Below are 26,871 nucleotides of genomic sequence, written 5' to 3'. Positions count from 1 at the left end.
TAATACTGATGAAAATTTCAACGCTGGTTTTGTGTCACAAGGGCTGCAGACTTGGAGGTGACATGTTGACAGCTATATTCATTTGATGAATGCGCGAGGTTTGCGCTGGAAACCGGGGGGACCAACAACGAAATGAGAAGCTGGTCCGTCTGCCCATTTAAAATGAGCAATAATAGACACGCGTCCCGGCCTGTGTATCCTATTTAAATGTCAATATCCATCCCAGAGAGACGGTGAGCAATATCCGAACACTACTGAGCCAGAGAGCTCCTTTCCAGTCAATCATAGCATGGCCATCATCGTCTAATTACACCCATTTTAATTACAGCATTGAGAAAGATGTTATTGGTTAAGATAATGGTACGTCTGAGGATTAATGCTTGGACCAGCAGTTTGATTTGATTAAAGTGCTGAGAGATATTATGAGCGAGGCACTTTAAACATATAATTCAAGAAAATGGACAGGCTGACGTGGACTAGAGAGGCTGAAGAGTGGCCCAGCAATTACAGCAAGCAGCCTTTCCTCATTAAAACGACACAATGGCCCCCCTAATTATTCATACTGAATCAGCAACATGAAATTATATACCAGGAGAACATGTGTTGTAATTTCAGCTTTAACTTCATGTTTAATTGGCTTTTAATAGCTTTTATTCACTCACGGTGCAGACTGCTGCACCTCACATTTGTTGTGCGGAGCAGTTCATTTGAATCTTTTATGCAATCTGGCAAAGGGGACTTGAATGTCATGTTTAAGCAGAGTGAGTGTTTACTTGAGTGGTGTTGTACGTCATGAAAAGAAAACTACACAAAAGTCTCAAAAGACCATGTGTGGAAGTGAACTGTGGCCACTGACTTGATAAATGTCAAAATGCGAGAAATACCTGTATATAAGGCAAAAAGTAGACTCTGTTTCTCCTATTATTTTTCCTTAGAAATAAGAGTGCCGAAGTAAAAATCTACTCCAGGAAAGGTATGAAGTTGATCATTGAAAATGTATTCAGAGAAAAGTCACTTTTAGAGGGCGTGATTCTTTGTTCCAGTTCACAATTTGTTCCAGTTTAAATGGAGCAAGGCACAGCATTAAACAGCTTTTTTGCCAAATATGATCAAAAAGTGTGCTTTTACATTAAAAAGGGAAATGGAAATGTCACGTTTTGGGAAATAAGCTTTTTAGCTTTCCTTCTGAGAGTTAGATGAGAAGATTGATACCACTCTCAGGTCCATAAGCTAAGGGTTAATTTATCACCAGCTGACGGTTAGCTTAGCTTAGAATAAATATTAACAACGGCAACTTCGTTTCTGATTTTGTATAGATTAAACAAAAGAGACTTAACATGCTAACTTGCTGGTACTGCTAGACACCATTAGTTTTACTTTGCTAGCTATGCTAGCTGTTCCTACGCTAACCTTCTATTGGCTGTTGCTCTATATTTAGTCTAGCCAAACCAAAATGTAAATTTATTCTTTTAATTACAGTAAAAGGATGCTTTGATGTAAATGTAGATTGCTGAAAAAACAAGAACTAGTACCCTCTTCTGGGTAAACTACAACCCAGCTTTAACACCTCTACACCAGCTCTACACCGAACAATAATAATGATAATAATGATTTGAATCTGCAGACAGACGTGCAAGACAATAAACGCCCCGCTGTTCACTCACTGAAAGTCACTCTGGATAATCACATCAACTGAAAATGTCAAGTTAGTGAAAAGCTAACAGGGGATCATCACGGGAAACAATATAAATAGTCTGCTGTTGCAAATGGTAGACATGTTTTGGCAGATTTGTAGTGAGGTATGATCTTGGCAGGCTTATAAAAATCAATCGCAATGACAGGCATCAAACGACTGCAAAAATATTGTAATTATTATGATGCACAAAAAAGATTGTGTCAGGAATCCGAATCAGCCAGTTTGAAACACAACGTGACATTTCATTGGCTGACTGTCTCATTGTGACATCGTTTGATAAATTGCTTAATTTGCCATCGGAGCATTCAGACATGATTAAATTCCCGCTGTTCTTCACCTTTGCTCAGCAGCAAAACACAAGGCACAACAGTCTCCCTCGGTGCAATAATGAAATACTCCCTTTACATCGCTCTGCTTTAGCTAATAATACCGTGATTCTCAGACTGATTTCAGGCTCTGTTAGATGTCACATGTTAAGTCCCAAAATGGATCAAATGAGACATTCTTGCATTTATAGTGAAACATTATGAAGAGTTGTGATCAATTGTTGCACAGAAGAAACCTCAAACCAAGAAAAGTAAGTTTGGCTTCAGAGGTTTGAGCATATATGTCGACTGTGGAGTCAAGAGGTGCATGTTTCAATGGCCTTTGGTTTCCCTTTGTGGATTTACTATTCCATGATTTTACCATTTTACTCATTTTACTACTCATTTTTTGCTTTGATGTGCTGCTCACTTTAATTCGCACAGCACTTTGGTAGACTAGATACATAAAGTTGACTTGTGCCATATAAGTATTTTTGTCTTCATTTATATCAATTTATATCTAGCAAATAATACATTATACTTAAATTGGTTATTATGCTTCCATAATGATGCTAGTAAGCACTAAAGCCACATAAATTGCTGTATTATAATGCACAAACCCAACAAGAGCCTCGAAGTTGCTTGTGAGACCTTATACTTTTTGATAAATATTGTTATAACTACCATTTCCAATATCAACGATGAACATTTAGAGCCCAATAAATAATGTTTCATATCTACCCTGACTACAAAGAGCACTGTCTTTTTCTGCATCTTTCATTAATCATTAGTTCAAGTGTCTTTCCAGGAGAATTACCTGTAATTAAAAGCAGCTAAATTATTTTTTTCTCCCAGAAAATGCAGTAGTGTTGGGGACGTTTTAAGCCTGGAGTCTTTCCTAAAAGCTGCACACAGAACCAACAACCTCCACCATTCATGCAGGGCAACTTTTAATGCTGTCTGAGAGGCAAAATCCAGGACAAAAAAAAAGTCAGAAAATCACTGGTATCTGCTTTGTGATTGCACGGTATGACTGACTCTGATGGGCTTTTCAACATTTTGATCGACTCAGAGATTTTCCCATCTGGATTTTGGCAGTTGGACAGTAAGAGGACATGATAGAGTGTCTTCTCACTCTAGTAAGCAGCAAAGAAATATGTTCAAAACCCTCTTGGGAAAAAGGTATCGACCTGAGAACAAAGGTGGCATTTAAAGCTTTATACACACCATCGCTGATATGATACGCAATTTATATAAGACTCCCAATTGAACCTTCAAGTTTAATCTTTTTCATGCCCAGGTTTGGACTTTCAGGGATTCCCATGGTAACCAATACCAGATCTGAAGGGTACGGCCTAATCTTAATCACAGACTGTTGAGGGACTTTGAACCCTGTTGTTTGAGTAAATTGAAGTTTTGGAGTACAAATGCTGCTATTCAACTGCAATTAATTTCAGGGCAAGAATATCTAAAGAGCTGTTTTGTGCCCCAGTCAAACCTAAAAACAGGCGTTGGGTTTGTCTGGCTGAGCTGCATCAAAAGATTACTTTTCTCTCTCAATGACTTTCTTGATTATTCTTGACTCACTGAGGCGCTGGAAATGGAAATACCTCTGCCTGTGAGCTACTCAGCCCAACTTCTTCGTCTCTGTGTGATCATTGTTTCCTTTTAGCTCAACACACATGGATCACCGAGTTATTCGGGGAATATAGGCCAAGTTATTCTGATATCCTCCCCCTCGAGAGCGTAAGGGGACATTCCAGCGGCTCAAGTGGAGCAACAGTGAAAAGGAGTTTCTCTTGCTTCAGTGGATACAGGTCACTGAAAGCAAAGGCCTTCAACACAGTGACCGGCTACAGGCTCTCTGTCTAGCACTGGGTCTTAAAGTGATATTTCACTTGTTTTTACAGAACTGTGCATTGATGTGGGAGACATTTTCAACTTAATGCAGGAAAATCAAGCAAATAACTTTCACTCCTACATTAGATACTTACTAAGTCTTGACAAGACTAGATCACAGGTTATTTGAACAACAGTTTTAACTCCTGTTTATAGTCCCTATGTGCAGTGTTTGCAGCATAAATTTGTTAATTTAGTTTGTCTCTGCTGTTCTGTTTTTGTATAAACAGCACGTGTACAGTGTAAACAAGCCTGCACTATCTAAAAATGACAAGACCATGTTCCCTTGATCCCAATTGAAATGACAATAGAACTGAACATAATTGAAGCAATGAATCAAATGTTTTCTCTGTAAAATGCCCACAGCCTAAAGTCCTCGAGAAGCATATTTTGTTTCAGACAAAACAGACAAAAACACTAAATCTGACTGAAACTACTACATCTGCATGATAAATTACCTAAATGATTAGTCATGATTACAACTGTTGATTACCTGATGAGCTGTTCTTTTTGGCATGAACTGAAATAAAAAACACTTAAACGAGTTACAAATTTGTGAGAATTCAATATCAAATATGGAAAGTGACCTCAAATTACTCGACACACAAAAGGACAAGCTTGATTTTAAAGATAACAGATCTTTTCTGGTCAATAACAGAACAGAACAGCATCTTGTGCAGTTAAATGTGTGCAATTTATAAAGCTTCCCTACAGGTTTACACCTACATTAACGGACTTTTTGGCCACTTAAGGGCAGTGAAAAAAGCAGTAAACACAAAACTGACACATTATCACTTTATAAAGTTGATGCAGCACACTTTTTGGCAAACAGTTGCATTTTTACACAGCCAGCAGTCACGCAGCAACATTACCACTGATTTAGAGTCATTATTCTGCCCTTTTGATGAATGTAAGTCCAATATTCACTCTATCTCTGTTTCTGGTCTCCACCAACTCCAGAGGGAAATATCTGGCTCTTTAGCTGCTAAATGCTCCACTATGTTCACCAGCTCGTCACTAACTGTGTCCGTCTATATTTAAGTGCTGGGCAAGTAGCATGCAGTGGGTTTATCAGAGCTTTTTCACTGAAAACAGCTGCCTGCTGCAACGGAAAGAAGCATAAAGTTGCTGGCCGTAAAACCCAACCAATGAGCTTAAAGATGCTAAAATGCTTCGTAGATCTGAGGGGAGCTGCAGAGCCTGTAATAATCACTGGCAAACAGCTGCATTTTTACACATTTAACAGTCCCGCAGCAACATTATCGTTAATTTGGAGTCATATTTCTGGCCACCTGACGAATATTAACTCTCTTTTTATCTCTGTTTTTGGTCTCCTACAACTCCTGAGGGAAACATCTGGCTCTTTAGCTGCTAAAAGCTTCACTATGCTCACCAGCTCATCACTGTGTGACTGTGTCTGTCTGCCATTTAGTAATAATTCCTTGCTGGATTATCACAACGAGTGACGTCTTTCACATGGCACAAAGTCATCTGATCCACTGTCCGTCTAAAAATATTGATTAGAGCAGCTTAAAGAGCAAAACGCTGCAGCTTTAATTCTCTCAAGAGCTTTCCATTACCAGCTGTCCAGTGCATTCACAAATACTGTGCAAAAAGTTCATTCATAACACCCCCAGAATGTACACTGCACACCAAGTGACTCCAACATAAAACACACACTCAACTCTGTGTTTGTACTTCGCCATATACAGACAGGCTGAGGCCGGCGAGGGTCATACCTCTGAGTTTGTACAGCTCTCCATTGACAGAGTTTACAATGAACATGTGCGGAGCCTCCTCGCTCGGGGTTACCGAGGCACCGATCAGGGGCAGGGACCCACGGGGCTTCTGGCTCTTCCCCTGCTCGTTGACAAAGTAGTGCAGCTGTCCCAACTCTGGATCTAAGACAAAGTACCTGCATGGGAGGAAAACATAGACAGAAAGAGGGAAGTTAGGAAAGTAATGGGCCAGAGAGAAAGAAAGGGAGCGGGACATAAAGGAAGCATTCTCATCATTTTGCTTTATGTTCTCATTACTGCAGCTTGTTTACTGATAAAGCTTTTTTTATATTCCTGTTGCACAAACTTTTCAGGCTTTGGGAAATAGGAAGAAAAGTGAGTAGGAGGGTTATGAATGAGTGTGAGATGAGAGCTGCCGTAAAAAACACGCAGCACTCTTAAATTTCTCACCTCCCATGCAACGACGCCTGCAGGATGTTATTTACCACAGCTCTCCTCATGCAAGATTCGTTAAAAATACCCCTCTGCTCACATTAAGGCCTGTTTTCGCCAGCATCGAGCCGGCAGCTCAATTCCAAATTACTCAAGGTGGCAATTAGAACGGTCATCTTGAGCAGAACCCACAGCTCGAGGCGTGGAAATTAAACCCCACATTTTCCCCTTTGTGATTAATGAATCACATTCAATCACTGGATAATTAAATCTCTGCCTCGCTCATCGCTGGCTGGAAGACTCAAACCCAGCCAGACACATAACCTAAGACTCTGAGAGGCAGACACATTTCATTTCCTGTAGCCAGAGAGGATTGTGTATGACATTCAAGAAACCGGCCCCGCTTAACGCTTTGTTCTGGTTCTGCAGTTCAATACAGGCCAGAGTGGCACTGGGTGGCTTCGGCTGACCTTTCCATGTTTGTGTGCAGTGGCCAAACAGCAGCTGTCTTTGTCCTGTCTTCTGGTTCAGCACGGCCCCGCATCGCCCTCTTTTCCCAGAGATTCCCCGTGTTCGCGATCAATGTTCTCTTTCCACCCGCGATTACAGAAGCTGCAGTATTGATCAGGCCTTTGTCGAGCAGCATCGCTCTCAGCTCACACACAGCATCTGCTTCTTCCTGCGGCCACATCATGGCTGATTGTGACGGCTGAGCGCCATACTGGAGCGGTCACCTGTCGGCTGCAGCATTTCACAGATGTGCTGTTTTTTAATAGGTGTCTCAAAGATTTCAAACAGCAACAGTTCGCCTCAGTCTGCCCTCATGCTGTCGCTGCACACAGTATCAATGTCTGCCACTTACTTCTTTTATCTGTAACACCATCAACACACTAAAGCCAAATGTGACGTCTTCAAATGGCTGGTTTTGTCCGACCAGCAGTTTAAACCCAAAGATTATAACATTATAACAAGATAAGCAACAAATCTGCACAATTGAATGTCTGGATTTTAAACAATTATCAAATATTTGCAGATGGATATTCCACCCACTGGCTAATTAATTAATTGGCTAATCATGTATGTGTCTGTAGACATATCTTATTTTTGTGTCTAATTCATTCATGGTTAGAAATATCTAGGACAGCAACTAAGAAATATTTTCATCACCAATTGATCTGCTGATTTCCACAGTGCTTTCAGGATACATCTCAGTGACTTTGATGATCCCCAGACTTTTCCTCTAGCGCCACCATCAGGCCAACTTTTGCAAATTCTTCTGCAAAATGTATAACAAAACACCAAATCCTTACATTTAAGGAGCAGGAAGAAGCAAATGTTTGACATCTTTACTTGAAAAATGAGTGATTATCAAAAAAATTGCAGCTCTACTAATGTTAGCATTTAACTCAAAATACCACGACATCAAAGAACTGAAAAATCCCATTCAGATGTTCCCAGAAGCCCCAGGTAAAGCCTGCAATTTGCTTGTTTTGTCCAAAGATACTGCAAAATACAAGTATACTAAGTTTGCAGTGAAGTGAAATGCAAATGTTTGGCATTTTTGGTTGATAAAAGACCAGATTATTCAAAAATCTAAATTGTTGTTTGATATACTGATCAATTAATAAGCTACTTTAAGAAAAGGAAATCTCAAACATTTATTAATTCTGATTACGAAAAAAATGCCACTGGGAGCCTTAGCTTTAGTCTTTAAATATGCAAACAATAAGAGGGCAAAGAACACATGCAGCATCCCTCACATCAGGTATTTTCCCATGAACCCCTAGGGTTCCCCAGAGAGGATGCAGTGAATATTGCTCTCTGAAAATTGATCTCCACTCACAGTCTTGCCCCCTTCCATCAGGAGAGCTGGTGATTTATGTCGACCACAGCCAACCAGGGAACAATCTGCCTGCGTCAGTTTCTATCCAGCCGTCTCTTTTTCTCTCTCTCTCACACACACACACACACACACACACACACACACACACACACACACACACACACACACACACACACACACACACACACACACACACACACACACACACACACACACACACACACACACACACTCTGTACTGTATATGAAGTCTTATCCCCTGTTCAGTCAGCAGATTGGAGGCTTTTACTGTTGACCTCTTCAGGCAGTCTTGCCTTTGCAGCTAAACCACAATACAGACCTTTAACATGATGGATGGTGCTGGATAACAAAACCTTGGGCTTTACATTCAGCCCCCCCTGTCGTAGCAGTGCTGATATCACGCGACCTGCAAGGCTGCAGACTCTGCACTCACAGTGAACTTTTCACCTTTGGAAGCACGAGGCTGCAGCAAACTGGGCCAAATCAAACATAATGACATAACAACACTGAAAGAGCACCAGAGTTTTGCAGCAATGTTGCTGCACTTGTTACACTGCTTAAAAACAACCCATCTAAAGCCACCATATAAAAAAAAGAAATGGGAGACAAAGTCAGGTCTACAGATGACTGAGGAAGGCTGGAATAATATTTGGGAAAGCTAGGCAGCACAAGGTCCTGGCAGGAGCTTTGTTGGCAGATTATAGAAGAGTATTTTGTAGCTCCAAAATGCAACTCTATACTAAAGGATATCACCAAGGAGATCATCAAAATATTTGGAATAGAAGTTGAATCCTTTGTTTTTAACATTTTACCTGGGCAAAATCACAGATTAACCTATGTCACCGGACAGATACTTAAAATACTTTTGGTTGCTTGCAACAAAGCTGTCACGTGGAAATGGCTGCAGGAAGACGACAGGATGGCTGGACCGTAGTTGTCAAAGAAATGGAGAAACTTAAGATGACAGCTCCTGCAAACTGGATACTCACATTTGGCCATATTATCTGAAAATATGATTAAAAATAAATGTCTTGTTAAGTATATGATGATTTTAAACACTTTACTGGTTTAATCAAGATTAAAATAGCTTGAGAAGCATTTTCGGACGTATCTGTATAGATTTGCCTTTTCAGGCATTGAAAATATTACATATAACTTCAGTGGCTGTTCTGATTTTTCATCAAAAACCATTCTTGGCTTTCAGCTCTGAATTGTAATCACTCATCCACTCAATAACAGACATCTGTAGCAACAAAGAGCTTTCCGATACCGACTTTTTTGCTGATATCATTCAAATAAATCACCACCAAAACAATAACAACACTGTAAAAAGAGCTTAGTCAAGCACATTTATCCACATCAACAGAAACACTGCCATTTCCTAATGGCTTCAACATTGATGCTGCAGGAAATGGCTTGTCAGCAGAATTTGCATCTCCTCCCTGCACTTTTGGCAGTTAATTCTCAAAAATGCCCAGAGGAACATCAGACCAGCAGGAAGGCAGTAAATCACGCCGGTTATTGGCAGGAAATGTGGGTTTATACTTGTTAAGTGATAAAATGTGTAGTGTTGCAGTGTCAAAGGGCCAACATCTTATTATCACAGAGCATCAAGGGAGCATCTTAAAGCTGCGTTGTATCTTTTTTAACCATTAAGGGTCAGAAAAACTCCAAAACAAGCTCAAAGAAACACAGGCCTAAGATATCCACTTGTTAAGTGAGTGTAGCTAACCGGTTAGCTGTGGCAGTTTCCTTCTCACACATCCAGCAGACACATAGCAGCATTAGCATCCTGTTTCTGTCCACGTGACAAATCCATTATCGGCTGGTTTTAACTCAAGCTTGGTCTCCACCAACTCTAGTTCTTTCGCTTGCTCGGCTTTCTTCACCAGCCACTCATTCCATCCTAACCCTAACCCCCTTTAAGACATGCACGCCTTTAAGTTAATCTAATGGCAATTTAACATGTCTCTCTTAAGTCTGAAGAAGCACCTTAGTCACTCTTACATTAAAGACACAAAGACAGTCTCTCTAGGTTGGATCTAGTAACAATTACTTATCACTTTCAATATGGCACATGTCTGAACTGAACGCCGTCAGAGGAATGTAAAAAGGTTGCAGCAGCAAAAGGTAAAGATAAAATGCTTGTATAATCACTTTCTATGACCACTGTAATAAATGTAATATATCATTCTTTATTACTTACCCACACAACATGAAATCAGTTGAATGAACAACCACCTGCGTGGAGGAATACATGAACACCCAGCAAACAGGAAATAAACAAGAAGCGTCCTGTCATTCAATGCTTGTGTTGGAAAATTTGAAACAGGGATATGGACTCGCTGTAAGAAGACGGGGGGACGTCGCCTTTACACCAGTCATGAAAGAGTACCTTAACAGCCAGGGTAATATGAAAGAAGTGCAAGAAGATTGCAACAACAAAGGGAGGCAATGCAACAAACTTATGTCGCCACCTCAAGCAGCAGCTCGCAGTTGAATACGAGCAGAGCCAAAACTCCAGTGAGGAGAGCGCAACGGCTACTGTGAGGTCAAAACCGAGCAGGCAAACTGCATTGGCTCAGCACAGTATCACCAAATATTTGGCAAGTTGTTCTCTGTATTTTGTCACTTAGTCAAGAATATCACTTTCACAGAAATACCCTGAAATAATGATATAATTTCAGGGCCAAATCACCCACCCCTAACCTCCAGCAGTTTTAACTTTGCAGCAGAGATGTATGAGGAACATTAAGCAAAAGACTGAATGACATAAAGCCACCACTTCAACAGATAAATGAAGAAATTTCATGTCTGGAGCAGGTTTTTTCTCTATAGGGGGACTGAGGAGAGCATTGAGAGTCAACCAGAAAACTAAACATCAGGCTAAGAGTTGGTGAAAAGAATTTCCCAAATTGGGATTAATAAAGTTCAGTCTAAGTCTAAGTCTGAGTAAAAGCTTAAGAGCTGACTTCTCAGTGGGTGTACTGCAAAAACAAAGCAATCTTAACTCAAGGTGCTATGGAGCTTTCAACTGTATCGAATGGGCTGTGCCATAGCTGCTTAAACCTTCCATCATCCATGTTGAAAGTTTCAACATCTACCTACATCTTTATCTCACACGGCCTATAAGCAAACTCTGATGATGAGGATGATGCCGAGTCTGTTAACTCCTCTTGCAACCTTTATTTTGCAGCTACCAGGAAATCAACCAACAGCCGTTAAGAGAGTGTGATGACAGCAAATGCAAATTCGCTTAAAGCAGCAGAAGACTAACCAGGTGTTTTTTTCAATCACGCAGAAGTCAAACACCTTAAGTTTTCTCTCTCTTCTGTGCCATAGAGACACCCACCAGAGCCGCATTAGCTCGACTCACAGCTTTGATCAAAGCAGCACAGCACTGCTCCTTTCCTGTGAGCACATCTGCAAAGAAATGATTCATCCCTTACAATGTACTCCCCACCCTGCTGACCGCTTAGGAAGATATAAATTTAGAATCTACACATGTAGAAACCCTCGCAGATCCAGCCTCATATTGTACAACTAGACATGTGAAAAGGGGAATGAGAGAGCTTTGATTGCTCAGGATTCTGTGGTCTGCATGCAAATGTTGGGATACCTACTGTATATACGGTGCACACAAACACTCATCACGCTGTGCAGATGAAAAGGAGGCTATGACCCAACGACAGAGCAATATCTCCCGCATGAAAAGCTGAATGCTGGACCTCATTTGCTGTTTGAAAATAATCATTAATAAGTCCATCTCCTGCACCATCACCCTGGAAACCAGCTCTGAAACGGCATCTACAACCAAAAGCCTGCAATCGTCTGCTTCAGCAGCAAAGTCAACTTTAAAATATGAATTATCACACACTAAACATGACCAGCTGATGGCATTCTCTCTCTCTCTCTCTCACACACACACACACACACACACACACACACACACACACACACACACACACACTCCTGTATTGCATGCTGCATTACATTACAGTCAAAAGAGCTCCAACACCTTACACCAATCTTGTCTGACACATGAACGTCTTTGTATCTCTAATAAAAGGCCAAGGCTCAGCAGGGATATCATCCAATCACTGCATGCACGTTAAATATCTTTTGAGTGTGTGTGTACATGAGTGTGAGTCAGTGTGTGTTTGTGTTTGTGTAAAATGCTCAACAGCAACCCGATTGTCTGGTCTGGGGTCTAATGTAGAGTCAACCTATTCATCCTGAAACAACTGTTTTCGACTGTTGTGGGGGCTCATTTGAGTTCAGTGTGAGAGCATTTTGGCATCTTCACAGGACTGTTTGAAGGTTAAGACCTGGGTTAAGATAAGATTACATTTAGAGTAAGTTTAAGGTTTGAGTTAAAGTGTATAACCCCGACTCCAAAAGAGTTGGGACGCTGTGTGAAATGTAAATAAATTTGCATGGATCCTTTCTTTGAGTAGCTGTAGAGGAAAAAATCTATGAAAGTTGAAATTTAAAAAAGTATTGTTGGTGTCAGTTCTAGGGGTTAAGGAGTGCATTATGTTAATGAGGGTCCTCACAAGTGTAGTATGTGTATGTGTGTACAGAAAAAATTGCTACCTAGCACATTTTCTTCAACACACACACACAGCACCCACACAACATAACAGCACTTCACACTGACACATGGCCACCCACACAGTGGCAGAATTAGCTCCACTCAGGTCTGTTGCCCACCATGACACCGCCTGCCAAACACAGACAATGTGTTTCTCCACGTGATGAAGATGGAACGTGACTGCTGACTGTAATTACTCCAGCACCATCTTCCACCGGTATGAAGCCTTATGGACCTTATTATTCTCTGCTGTCTATAATTCTTGTCTTTTACTTTAGTTGACTTTTAAACTTAACCTTTACACAAACTCCGATGTACACGGCACATGGCGAATAAAGTGATTCTGATTCAGATTAAGGCTTCCCTAATTTATAATTTTGATTATTAATGTTTTCTGTTGTTGTTAAAGGTTTGTTTACATCAATTTTGTTGGTAAACACAGGCCTTTCTTTTCATTTTGTTTAGCTGAGAAACACAAAAACACTTATTTTACACAATTCAATAAATATACACTCAATATAAATCAATAATTTTTTATATTTATGTGCACAGTTAAAATTAGTGTTTGTGCCTTTCATTTTCACACATTTGTGTCAAAAACAAAGGAGATAATATCTAACTGTGCTTTGCAAATGTCAAAAAGCCTAAAACGGCAATGAAAAGAAACAAAAACACAAACCCTACTGCAGTGATTGCTGACCTAAACTGCAGCCCTAAAGCAGTTCCATTTGCAGTATATTTGTAGCTCTTATGCAAAACATGACTCCAGGAATCATCTTAATCCACTGTTATAGCGTTAACTCGTTTTAATTTCAGGTACAGATAAACATCACGGTTCCATTAGTCACATTCAACCTACGTTCTATATTTGGAACCACCGGCATGAAACGCAATATGATTAGTAAATCTGGCTTCCTTCAGAAGAACTGAGATCTCAAAACGGTTTCCTGATGAGTTAAGAATCTTGATTATAACAGGAGACCAGGGCAGGAAAATAGTTTAAACCAGTAGCCATGGCAGAAGGTTGGTACTACAATAAATCATTAACATGTACTCTGATCTCACTGCATACTCAAAGAGGCTTTTCACTCTTGGGCTACATTTCAAAGACGCTTTAGTGGACACATTAACCTGAGCTGCAGGCCGCGGCGCTCACTCAGGGTCAAAGAACCAAAAGGAATCTCTCCTTGAAAGCAGGCCCTTCGCCTTCAGGCACTTTGAAATTGAAACGGGACAGCTATCATCCCCCCCAAAGAACAAACGGATCCATCGAATCCCTTCCTGCTGACAACTCAACTTACAAATCAGCACAATCATGCTCATAACGACCCAGGCTTTATGTTCTGTGATTTCTGTTTGCATTTATGTGTGTTCAAGTGTTTGTGTGAGCAGAGGTGGCAAGACTACAAATCCCACATGGACGTCAAACACAGTTACATTTCATTTGATCAACCACTTCATTTCTCCCTCTTTCAAATGAGCATGTGTGTTTTCTTTTTCATCCAGGATGCGTCTTACACTCAGGTATTCCCGTGGGTGCATATCAAGACGCAGTTCAGTGCATCATCTGCCTGTCAGTTTAATGGGAGAGCAGGGAGCAGCCATTCTTTCTCTCCACCTCCGCCTCACTACCCCACCCGTCTCACATACACTGGCTTCCAGCCCAGATCACACACTATAGCCTCAGCTTCTCTGCAGCACCGCCACAGCGACAATGGGAAGTTATAAGTCGGTAATTTTTGTGTGCATATTGGTAAAAAGAATTCAGATTCAGATCCCAAATCACACGACAGCTGCAGAACAGAGATCCTGCATAATTCACGCTAACTGTGCAGGAGTTTGGCAGCGAACAGGAAATTCACAAGAAAAGGCTTTCTATTCTCCTAAAAAACAAAAACCAATCCACAACCAGATGTTTCACAACAACAAGTGTAGGCTTGAGTAATATTTCAAACTCAAAAACTCATAGCTTCCCATGACAAACTCTCCCAGTATCCAGCAGTGTCTGAGTTGAGTAAATCGGACAGGGCAGGGAGTGAACCCATGAATGCTGCATGAAGTACAGCCGCACAATAATGCACTGCTGTGATCTCGACATTTGTCGCTGAGACATTCTTCATTATGAGAGCGGCTGCAGAGCCTCATGAGCAGCGGAATATTCGACAACCGCAGGATATGAGCAGCGTGTCTGTTCAAAGCAATAAAAAACGCAATAAGTTAACATATCGTTAACCACGGCGACCCGGAACAGGCAAGCGTAAACACATAGGCTACAGTGAAATGGCACTCTCAAACATTTCAGGGTAAATGTCCCACACGCCAAGCTACCATTTTATTACATACACCCACACAATTCAATCCAACAGCCCCATAATATATCCTAGCCTCACGAATCTTAGAGCTAGAGCTGCAATGATTAGTTGATTAATCAACTGAGAGAAAAAATGTTCCGATGATGATTTTTGTGCAAAAATGCGACCAGTTCCAGCTTCTCACTTGTGAGGATCTGCCGCTCGATACTTGACTGAATATCTTAATGATCTGAACTGTTGGTCGGACGAAACTAATCAGCTGTCTTCTACTTTCAGCTCCACTGATACTGGATTTTTGAGGCCTCAATCAATATTTGAGAATTTCAAAAATACAATACAAATGTATCCAACAGTTACTTTTTAACATAAACAAATACTTTCATAAGGATCCCTTAGATTTGGTTGTTAAGCAGTATTCACAGCTGCAATGACTGAGTGGGTATTGTTCAGAATTTTCTTTTGACAAAATGTTTAATTGATTAATCAAGACTATAATCTGCAGATTATTCAATGACAAAAATCACTATTTGTTGTACTGAGTGGAACATTTTATGCATACATTACTGTATGCAATGGAAACACTGTTTCTGAGGTACTCCAAACATATCACTGGCATGTCTGCATTGCAGTTTCCTCACATTCATGCTCCACATATTGGCCAATATATCTGCCCAGGTGATTCAGAGTTGACCTCAAACAATTAGTTGAATAACCGATTAGTCAACCATTTTTCAAGCAAAAACGTTAAATATATCAAACATGAAGGTTCCTGCCTTCACTGGTCTTACATTACAGTAAATCAAAAATCTCTGGAGGTTTTCTTCTTTCTTTTTCCTATTTTTTTTTTTGTGAGAAGCCAAAACCAGTTCGTTTTTGGCCATTCTGCTTAAGAACGAGTTGAACAACTCACCCACTATCAAAATAGCGGCGGTTTCCTCAACAACAACACTAGATCTTGCCTTAACAATGACTGTGGAATTGGGTCAACACATGCCTGATACAATGTCCACCAACATGACAAAATATGAAAGATATTGAACGCAGGACTGCTGTCACATAAATTCTCTTAGCTGACATTAGAGTTATAAGGGTCCGTTTGCTTTATAATAGTCAGTGAAATAGTTCGTGACCAGGCCTACAAGCATGTGTGCAGGGTTTGGATTTAAACCCCCTCGCCTCCTCACCCCTCCTCCTCCCCCTCGCGGTGACGTGGTGGCAAAAGTGCAACGTGGACGGGGCAAATAACAACACGAAGCCATCTGACACCTGAACCCAAAGTGACTGCGTCTACCGCCCCCTCTCCTCTGTCCACCTAACTCCATCCATGTGCTTACCTGTTCTGCCAGCCTTGGATCAGGTTGGTGTATTTGCTCAGCACTCCTTCCAGCTGCCTCTTGCGCGCCTGCTGCTGCTGCAAATTCATGCTGTTCCCAAGCACAGCTCCCCGGCTGCCTGCTGCTCCAGCCGGGCCGCCCAGGGAGCCGGAGCCGGGGCTGTGCGACCCGGTCCTCCCGGGCTTCCTCGACGATGGTTTCCCACGGTCCGACGAGGAAGAGTTGGTTTTGTTGGTCCCGGGATGCGGACTATAGAGCGTCTTGTCCATCCTGGCGACGGGACGGCAGAGAGCAGCAGGAGGAGGAGGAGGAGGAAGAAGAGAGGGGAGGAGGGGACGGGGATGGACCAGAAGCAGCAGCAGCAGCAGGGACGTTTTCACCAGCGCATAAGTGGTAAAGAGGGCGATGTGTGTCTGCTGAACTAAAGCAGAGGCAGTGCATGTGGATTGACTGCGCTGCGCCGGTGGTTTGAGCGTCCCTCGGTGCGTGAGAAAGCTGACATATTCCTCGGCGGTGTTTGCGTCCTGCTCCCCCCTCTGCAGTGCGCGTCTGAGTGGCACTGTGTGTCTCCTCCAGCGTTTTCCTGGTGGGAAGGGAGAGCAGCGCGCAGGCACGCCCACTCCACTCTGGACCTGCCCCCGGATATTACAATGCAATCCTATTACACACATGATCATACCAAAAAATCTAAAAACACTGCAGACATCAGCTGGAAAAGCTTTAGATCACTCACTCACGAGGCCGATGCACATGAAGATTTTCTTTATGATATTTTCAACGGTGCAGGTTTGGTTTCACAAGTGGGACAGACAGACAGACAGACAGACACACACACACACACACACACACACACATACACACACACACTCTGCTGGTCAGAGGTTCTTGATAAGTGTACTGACGTTGCGTAACAGAAACATGTTTTCTTATTACTATCTCTGTAATTGTCTTGTGACCCCTCAGATTTATCTCGTGACTCTTACAGTGGACCATGACCTCTGTGTTGGGTTTACTGTAGTATAAATACCCACTTGAATATTATGGAAACATTATAGCCAATACTGCCACATAAGGGGACTATACAACTATTAGCATTATGATTACAATTTGATATGATATGCATACATACATACATACATACATACATACATACATACATACATACATACATACATACATACATACATACATTAAGACTTTATTTGCTAACATTTTAACCTGACTTCTGACTTCAGATTACATCTGTCTGTTTTAAGTAAACTCCACCACAACCCTGTAATTCAAAGACAAAAGAGACAGATGCTGGAGACACACTGATGGTATACTACATTTCCTTGGGAAAGCTATATCATATATTTACAAGAACAAAACAGTGACGATGTGCATTAGCAGTGCATTAGTTGATGTATTAATATATTAGCGGATACTTCTCAGCCACTTTAGCAGCGTGGCTTAAGGGACCACAATGTCAGTCCGCCACTTGTTCCAGACTGAAATAACTCATCAGCTATTTGATGGATTGCCATAAAATCTGTTGCAGACTTTCATGTCCCCCTCAGGATGAATAACTTTGGCTTATAATGAAATACCTGCAAAACGTATGACATTGCCATCAGTCTCCACTTCGATTTGTGTTCTATGCTAATTAGCAAATGTTAGCATGCTAACATGCTAAACCAAGATTGTGAATGTGGTAAACACATCAACACTTTAGCATTTAGCTCCATGCACTGTTGTGCTTCAGTACTGTAATGCTAGCAGGGCCTTAGTCTTGTTTCTTTTTGTTTGGTCTGGTTATTGACAACAAATTTCCAATTTCTGAATAGAATGTCTAAAATATTCATACAAGACATTGCCAGGGATCGCTTCCTGGACTTATTTCCCTCATGATTTTACAGTCCATCAGCTTTCATAAAAAGATGAATAGGAAATATTAGAAAATACTTTGGGACCAAAAAACGAATCTATCTTAATAATATGAATTTGGCCAATTAAGGAGGTAGGTAGGTTACATCATTGTTTGATGAATTCTTATATTGAATCTTTTCTAGTCTATTTGTGAAGTTTAATAAATTTGGGAGGGCTTTCAGATTGTTACATGTCCTTGAGATTTTTTTCCTCAAAGTATTATATAACCTATTCACACATACACTGACACACACGTACACACACACACACACGTCCATGACAACCAGGATAAAAAGAACACGTTAATGAAGACCAGACTGAGGAGCGCTGCAGGCTATTAAGAGGAGGCCAAGACTGCGCTGAGCAATTGAAGGCATGCCTCGGTGAATCTCCATAGGACACTCAACAGAGCACGGCTAGAGTCATGTTGCTTGTCAGCTGAGGCAGCCACAAAGCAGAGATCAATAAAAGAGGGTAAAAAAAAAGATCCCCTGCGTGACGGACAGTCAGTGGTTTGTTAAAAGCTTGTGCTAAGAGTCAGGCTCAAGTCAGCTGCATTTCATTACGAGAGGTCATACCAGCTTGACTCTGAGTTTTTTTGTTGTTAATTTTGAATTTATAATGTATTTAAATCATAGAAAGAAGATTTTATCATCTACATTTTGCTGTTAAAAGAACTGACTGTTTGATAAACCCCACCCCCGATCTTAGTAGCTACAGTAGTAACCTGAGATTAATTCATCTCAAAGGTAAGGGGCATGTTGCTAGACCACTATTTTAGATTATTTTGTGGTGTAACAAGTTAGAAAATACCCCTACAGGACCAAAACATTCATTGCGCAGGTGTCAAGATGGTAGTAGGCTATATAAGATTAACGTTAACAGCTCTGTCCTGCTATTTTATTTAATTTGGGGATGTTTACACTCCAGCAAGTCCAGCCAAACTGTCTTATCCTCAAAACCATTTGTAAAAGTCAGGCTTCCTGTTTCAAAATATAAACACTAAAACCACTGTTACCTGTCCAAGAATTTTTTTTTCTATAGTAAGATTTCAAACCATCCCAGGGATATGTTAGAATTAATAGCATTTAAATGACATTATAACATGGGTGCATTCACTGTATATATGTGCATAGAAATGTAATATCTTACAAATGGAACATGTAAGCCTCAATCTTTTAGCATTACATCCATATTTAAGACCCTTTTACATCGTTCTCGTTTTAAAACGAATCAGCTAAAACACTGAAAAGTCAGTTTACAAACGTTTTACCCTAGCATTAGCATTAGCTTCTACTTTAACTACAAATGATCTAATCTGCTAGCAACTGTCTTTGCCTAAAAATGAGGGGGCAGCATTTGTTTACCTTAGTGTGAAGTTGAACACAGTGTGAAGTTGTATAAATAGTTGCTGTGAATTTTAGTGGTAAATGTGTCACGTGTTAAACTGCTTATGCGCTATGAGAAAACGCACAGCTTGACAGGCATAGCAACGGTAACTGCGGGGGGCGGGGCTTAGCCGAGCCATTAACCAAGGTGTAACCGCAATTTCCGCGTTCTACTCAAGAATTAAGAAATTTTCCTTTAAAAGCCTGCTGAGATTTGCATCTACATTACTAACTAAAAATACAAATATATCATCAAAATGGGAAAATTACTCAGCTGTTGCACTCTGTAGCTTTTAATGGGAGCTATAGTTTATTTTGTGTTCATCAACAGGCTGCAGTGTGTGCTGTTTTGTCTCAGAATACGAAAAAAAAAAGGAACTCAGGAATGTCTTTACTTATTTCAGAAAGACCAGTGAGAGAAATGCTGAACAGACTGCATAAAGTTCCAGAAGATAATGGAACAGCAGCTCTCTATTTTCTTCTGACAAACAAATTTCTTCCTCTTCATCCTCCTCCATTCTCTCCTCCACCTTATCATCTTCATCACCATTATCCATGTCATAAGCACTTTGAAACGGCTTGCATCACCACCATCACTCTGCCGAGACGGCGCGAGCTGCTGCAAGAGCCGCCTCTGTTTCCTCACCTCAACACTGTAAAATATGAAAGAACTCATTCCTCACAGCTGTGATTCGCTATGTTTCTTCTCCCCAGCTACACACTGACTTCGCAAAAATCTCCTCCATTACAGTCCTGCGTCAGCCCAGTCAGATTTATGGCAGCTGTGACCGCCAGAGGCAAGGCCTCATCATCTTCCACTACCAGTCCGCTGTCAGCACCAGAGCCATTACAGCCCAGAAAGAGATACTTTAAAACCTACTAGCTCCAAAATGTCAGCTTTTTAGGAACTAAGAACAGCAGCCTTGTTTCTAGCATCATAGTAACACATTTCTTAGTTTATGTAGTGACTTTTAAGATAAACTCAAATGACAGTCCAATGAAGAACTTCCTCAACTTTTCTAAAAATTAACCCCTTAACATCCGCTTTTTAAGCCTTTAACACCTGAAATTTTACACACATTTCCCCTCATAAACTGCCTGACACAGTTTATGTTTTTGCAACGTTTGGCAGCTCTACTAGATTTGAAAATTAACTTTGTGGGTAGTTTGGCTGCCACAGCATGAGCTTGTAGTGCTTATGCTGGTCCGCTCACAGATAATGGAGATTTAAGGTGAATGAACAAATTAAGGAGGTATCCACTTGACAGTGACCATGCACAGATACCCTGTTATGTAGTGTATCTTTGACATGGATCACACCTAAATATACACCTGCATGGGAAACAGCCTCAGTCAGCCAGCATCAGTGCACAAGCAGGAAATAAGGTCACCCATGTCACACTGACCTTCCACAAAAATGTAACCACCGCAGTGCTGAAGGCGCTAAGCTGCCATGCCTTTATGCTTTCCTGCCAGACTGTTCCTGATAGATTTAACTGTTGAGCAATGTTATATTTTTACATATACGAACAATAAAGGAGTCTGATGAAATCATTTTGGCCCCAATGTAGTGTGCCATCGTCATCGTTCTGCAGCCGTCCAACGATGCTTGTTATGTCATTAGAAAAAGACATGCTGGGTAGATGCAGAGTGTCTTTATACTGTAGAGGTAAAGCTTGTGAGCACATGAGCTGTTACCAGTGAACTCCACATTTACATTTTTTCTCAAAGAAGGAAAATGTCTTTGATAACTGAATGCAACCTAAATGAGATGCTTAATACAAATAAAACCTTTGTGCTTTGTAGAGAAACCTACTACATGAAGCAATTGTTTAATAATATTTTAACTGTTAAATGGCAGCCTAACAAGGTATGATATGAGTTTTTGCATGGATTAACTAAACTAACTAAACTAAGTGGTGAGCTTTGTAGATGCTGATAGGCAGATCTTTTTTACCTTTGGACAGAGCCAGGCTTGCTGTTCCCACCTGCTTCCAGTTTTTCTGCTCCACTAAGCAAACCAGCTGCAGACTGCAGCTTCATATTGACTGAACAAACATGATACTGGTTAAAACTTCTCATCTAATTCTCTGTTAGAAAGTGAGTAAGTGTGTTTCCTAAAATGTAGAACTACTGTTTTGGAACAACAGCACACAACAGTGTGATTCGATCTTTTTCAGAGAAAAATGAAAGGAAATCTGTGCAGCCTGGAGGCCAAATCTTGTTGAAAACTGGTGGTTTTGGAGTGAGAGGGTGCTGTGTTCAAGTGTATTTCACTATATTGCAGCAGCAAACTTTGTGCAAGCAAAACCTTGCCTGATCAAAGTGTGCTGCTGTCCAGCACATTTGACATTTAGATGTCTGACAGCCTTTCAGAAAATAATTGATGATTGATCGCGAGGCTCAGCACAGAAAAAGCCCAGCAATCAGCTTTAAAGATAAAGTAGTGTGAAGAAACCCTCCGTCAGGACTCTTTCTCATCTCTTAGTTCTAATGCTTCAGTTTCCAGAATGTAATATTTCATAGCTTTTAATGGATCCTGGCATCTTAAAGGCAACTGTATGAGTGTCAGGGCAGAGGGTTTTGTTCGCTGACACAGTATGTTAAACGATCATTGCTTACTAAGTGCACAGTTTGAAAGGTTATGGGAAAAACTACGGAGTGACAGGGTTCATTTTAGAGTAGGCAGTCAGACTTTCAATAAGGATGGGTGTATTGCACCATTGATCTTATCGATGTTGGCTGTGTGAGTTTGTCTGCCCTTGTCCCTGACAGATATCTGCGCAGTGCTGCACTGCCCAGCACTTTGTGTGCAAATACACAAACACAAACACACACAAACAAACATAATCCACATATGTCTCCTCCTCCCTGAGACTCCAGACCAACCCAACGGTAATGTACAGTGAGACATGACTGACCTTGGTCTGTTTCGCTGACGCTGCATTTACAAAGAACAGCTGGATCAGATTAGCATTTCACCTGGTCTAATTGTTCCTGGCAACCACAGGAACTGAGATTATCTGGTGTCTGTTTGTTTTGGGAACATTTTATCTGCTTGTTGCAAACTGCTGCCTGCCAACATGGCTCAATAAAATGTCTCTCTCCCTTTGCTCCCTGGAAAGAAGCTTAGTTGGCGTGTGAAACAAGCTTAATTCCCTCTGTCGGCTCTTACTTTGGTTTAACTGTAATGTAAAACTATAATATTCAGTCATATTGGGTATAAGTGTATTTCACTTTATTGCATTTCTCAGGCTGTGACATTATAAATGACATGTGGTGATACTTGGCTTGCCAAAAGCTGGCGTATGTTTGTACAACAGCCTGCATTATTCACAAAGACCAGCCAGTTCGTCATAACTACTTAATGGACTGGAAGGAGGCTATTGACCCCATACACTGACAAGGTCAACAGACTGTGCGCCTGTGTAGTTATGTGTATGACTGTAAACTGAGCGCAGGAGAGAGGGAATTTATAGTTCAAGGGTGTGTGTGCGCCTGTGAGTGAATATCTGACTCTGTGTGCTGCCTCTTTCCATGCTGGGCTGAAAGATGAAGGCATGCATATTCATCAAGGCAGCTAAAGAATGAGGCTCTATGGTGGCTAGAAATGAATATGGAGGCCAGACTATTCATACTTTTTTTTAGTTTTTGTAGTGCCAGCCAATCAGCCACTACTTTCAAGGTCAAAACATCTCTACAAGAAAGAGGATGGGTAATTAAGACCAGAAAATCAACACAAAAGAACTTAGCATGTGAGTTTCCACAAGACCATAAACCCAGCTGCTTATGTGAAATAAAATATATTTATTTATTCTATATTTTCATAGCAAGGCATTGGGGTAAAAGACAGCCAGTATATGAATGCATCACCTTTCAAGGGCAAGTCAGTACGAACAACAGTATGTAAATGTATCGCCATTCAAAGGTAGCTCAGTGTGTAGAACAGTAAGCAACCACATGTAAATTAGTAAGCGAACACATCACCATTCAAAGGGGTTTAAGAATCTAAAACAGTAAGCGAATGCATCACTTGCAAAGGCACCTCAGTACTTACAACAACAATCGAATGCACCACCATTCAAAGGAGCATCAGTTCGTAGAACATTAAGCAACTATGTGTGCATCAGTAAGTGAACGCATCACCATTCATATGAACTACAGCTGGTAGAATAGTAATTGTATGCATAACCATTCAAAGGCACTTCACATAAACAAGCGAATGCATCACTGGCACTTCAGGCCGTACAATAATAATTGAACGCATCACCATTCAAAGGCACTTCAGGGCCTAAATGAGAAAGCGAATGCATCACCACTCAAATTCATTTCAGTCAAAAACACTCCTATTTTTTTCCCAGTTGTTCTTTTATTTGTTGTACCCTCGTAGAGTAAGAACTGGAAGAGAAATGGAGAGAAATGAGATCAAGATAACAGTGTGCAGGTATTTTAGCATCTTTTGATCTCCATTATAGTGTAGTGCAGTTACTGAGTGTGTGCTACCAAAATGGTCAAATGTTAAATGCTACCACTAGCCAGTAGCTGCAACATACTCTCCAGCAAAAAAACTGATGCCAAGAAATGTTAAATTAGTTAAATATTGTGTTAAAGAAAATGTTGTTTACTGTGTTTTACTGCATCTCCAGATGAAATGAACACATCTAATATTTAGGTGTGACTATGGAAATATAGATAAAGGCAAAAGGAAATGTGCAACAATATGAGCAGAAGATCCATTTTGCTTCAGTTCTTACAGCTGAATTTTCCTTTCATTAAAATCTGTCTGCAAGTACCTGACAGCTGAGTTAAAGGTCACAGTTAAAGTTGTTACACTAATGAACCCCACACTTTGAAGACAGTATTTTCTTCCGTATTAAATCGCCTTACTGGACCAAAAGTGCAAAAGGTGGACAAAGATACAAGAAGGTGGTGACAGACCTTCAGTAAAAGTGGCATTGAAGCTCTCTGTGGGCTCAATTATCGCTCAGTTGGACAAGAGTAGAAGGACCTCCAATTCACGCTCTAACTTGGCACTTTTTGTGTTTGTCAGAAGAGCAAGGAGATAACAGCTAATGGTTCCACTTGATTTCAGACTTTTTCTGCTAAGCAGACACTGCAGAGAGACACCGGTGTCAGAATGTGACAGTTCGAGGACGGTCATTTCCCTGAAGCTTGTTTCAGTGGGATGAGATACTGAGACAGAACAACACCTTGCTTCTTTTCTTCTGCACTGTCATTGCTCGCCACTCTAATATCCTTTTCCAGTGACAGCAGGAAAACACACACATTGTTCACAGACACACACAACACACATACACTGTGGCCCTGCAGTTATGTGCTTGTTTTGAGACCAGGTTTTATTGCCTTGCTTGTTTTTCTGCCTCTAATTTGCTTTAGGGACTCTGTGATCACCGTCTCAGTTAAAATCACAAAGCAGCAATAATGCCATAATGGCATCTTTACAGGGTAATTTTACTACTTGCAAATGTCGAGATGGAAAGGTAATATGGAGTTCTGGTAGTAAATCATCAAAATATCAGCAAGCAAAACAGGTTGTGTTTCAAACGAGTTATTGCCTCATCCCATGACACTGCTTCAGAAATAAACATACACAAGGAGCAAGTCAGTGATTTTCACCCACAGCAGGTTGTGGTGGATGTTTTTCTCTGAGGCTCATTAGAGACATCTACTGGCCTGAACGCTTACTGTGAGTTTACACTCGGCCTGGTTGAGAAAAAGATGAGATCACCTTTAAGATGTGATGTCATTTGCTTCAGAGGATTCGGTAATTCAGGCCAAAAAAGCCAAACATTTGGTTTAAGACTGAGTTCAGACCAGAGAGAAGTTTTTGACATGTGTCAGAAAGATGATTCTGGTAGCGATACAGAAGGGAGGAGAAAGAAAAAAAAATCAAGCCAAAGTGGAAGTGCAATTGCTGCCCTGCAGTCACTGCAATCATCATGGCTTATGGCTCAGTAAGCAGCCACTCCAATCACTGCACTTCCACAGAGAGCTAGACAGCTAAAGTAAAGGCCTTTTTCAGAGCAGACATTTCCACACGCCAAAACATGAAGTGCACAGGTGCAAATGAAAAAAATAATGATGGCTGAATTCACTTACGCTGCTTCACTGTCAGGGTCCTGGTCCACATGCACGTGTGCAGGTTAAGGCCAAAGCTAAACTGGCTGACTCTTCGTATTTGTTTCCTGTAGGTAAGTAAAAAATATTAATTTTAATAAACTTGGTAACTTAATAACATAAACTATACCCTTGCTTCTGCTAGCCTAGCTTAGTGGAGTAGCTGCCATCTCTGCCTCTGAGTGAATTATCTGCATTTTTCAGATATTATTTATGGTCTAATCAACAAATAAAATAAGTAAATAATCATCTTTTCTATATTTTTGTAACTGTTGGGCAGTTTAAGTTCATCATACGCCTAACTTAGACTATTTTCCCTCTTTTTCGACGATGGCCTGACCTCCTGTCTTTAAAATAGACATAACTATAAGTTTGTAGGAGCAGAAATAACACAGTGACACATTATTTCTTATTGTCCCTCCATTGCTGGCCAAATGTTCAGCCGAGTCTGATGAATAGATGGACCACTGTCCCCGATGACTTGTCTTTATTACAAACGCTCAGATTAATACAGTCATTACAGGCTCATACATGCATGACAATGACTCCACTTTCTATTCCTAATTAGGAGAATAATTTATTGTCGTACTGGTACCACCTCTCTGACAGGCCCATCTCTCTGTAAAGGGCACAGAGGAGAGGGAATGAGGATCATGAGACTGTGTGTGTGTGTACAGAAGGCACACATGTGTGGCTGCCAACACACACGCTCTCCCCGTCCATTCCTCATAGGACTGGTGTGCTTTAATGTAATGAGCTTTTACAATGCAGCTCATCAGTATGCTGAAGGGAGGAGAGGTCCGTCCTAAGCAGTCTGGATGAACTGGAGTCATACTTTATTCTACGCCCACACTCAAGGACATTACATTAGCATTGATTGTCCTCTACTCCACCCAGTGTTAATAACACAGAAGAATAGGAGGAGACTTGCATTCACTGTCTATTAATGATAAGAATCTGCTTAATCACTATTTTTTAAATCTAAATATCTGATCAAAACACTATAATATCGATTATTATGGCTCCAGCATGGTCGCAGGCACCTCACTGCTGTTTCAAAGTCGTCATTTATTCAGTTAAGGTTATGAAAAGATGGAACTACAAGTCCCAGAATACCACAGTGCGCTTTTTAGTCCAACCACAGCGCTGCACCGGCTTGACAATGCGTTGTGTGACTGCCACCGGACGGCTGTCGGCAGAAAGTGCAGAAAAACGTGCCATGCATTCACAGACACACACACACACACACACACACACACACA

The 26,871-nt window shown here is 41.0% G+C and overlaps 1 protein-coding gene across 1 annotated transcript in view; it reads right to left on the bottom strand.

Annotated features, from left to right (window-relative positions):
* LOC139345443 (oxysterol-binding protein-related protein 10) overlaps positions 1-16,724 on the bottom strand; it is a 69,920-nt gene extending 53,196 nt beyond the window's left edge. The window contains exons 1-2 of the mRNA XM_070984018.1: positions 16,176-16,724; positions 5,640-5,815 (exon numbers count right to left, since the gene is read on the bottom strand). Coding sequence (XP_070840119.1) covers positions 5,640-5,815; positions 16,176-16,444 — 445 coding nt within the window. The 5' untranslated portion in view covers positions 16,445-16,724. The remainder of the gene's footprint in view (positions 1-5,639; positions 5,816-16,175) is intronic.
* Between the last annotated feature and the right edge of the window lie 10,147 nt (positions 16,725-26,871).

This window comes from Chaetodon trifascialis, chromosome 17, assembly GCF_039877785.1.
Source record: "Chaetodon trifascialis isolate fChaTrf1 chromosome 17, fChaTrf1.hap1, whole genome shotgun sequence".
NCBI classification, from domain to species: Eukaryota; Metazoa; Chordata; class Actinopteri; order Chaetodontiformes; family Chaetodontidae; genus Chaetodon; species Chaetodon trifascialis.
Note: the sequence above shows the minus strand (reverse complement) of the source record. Positions and strands in the feature narration are given on the sequence as shown.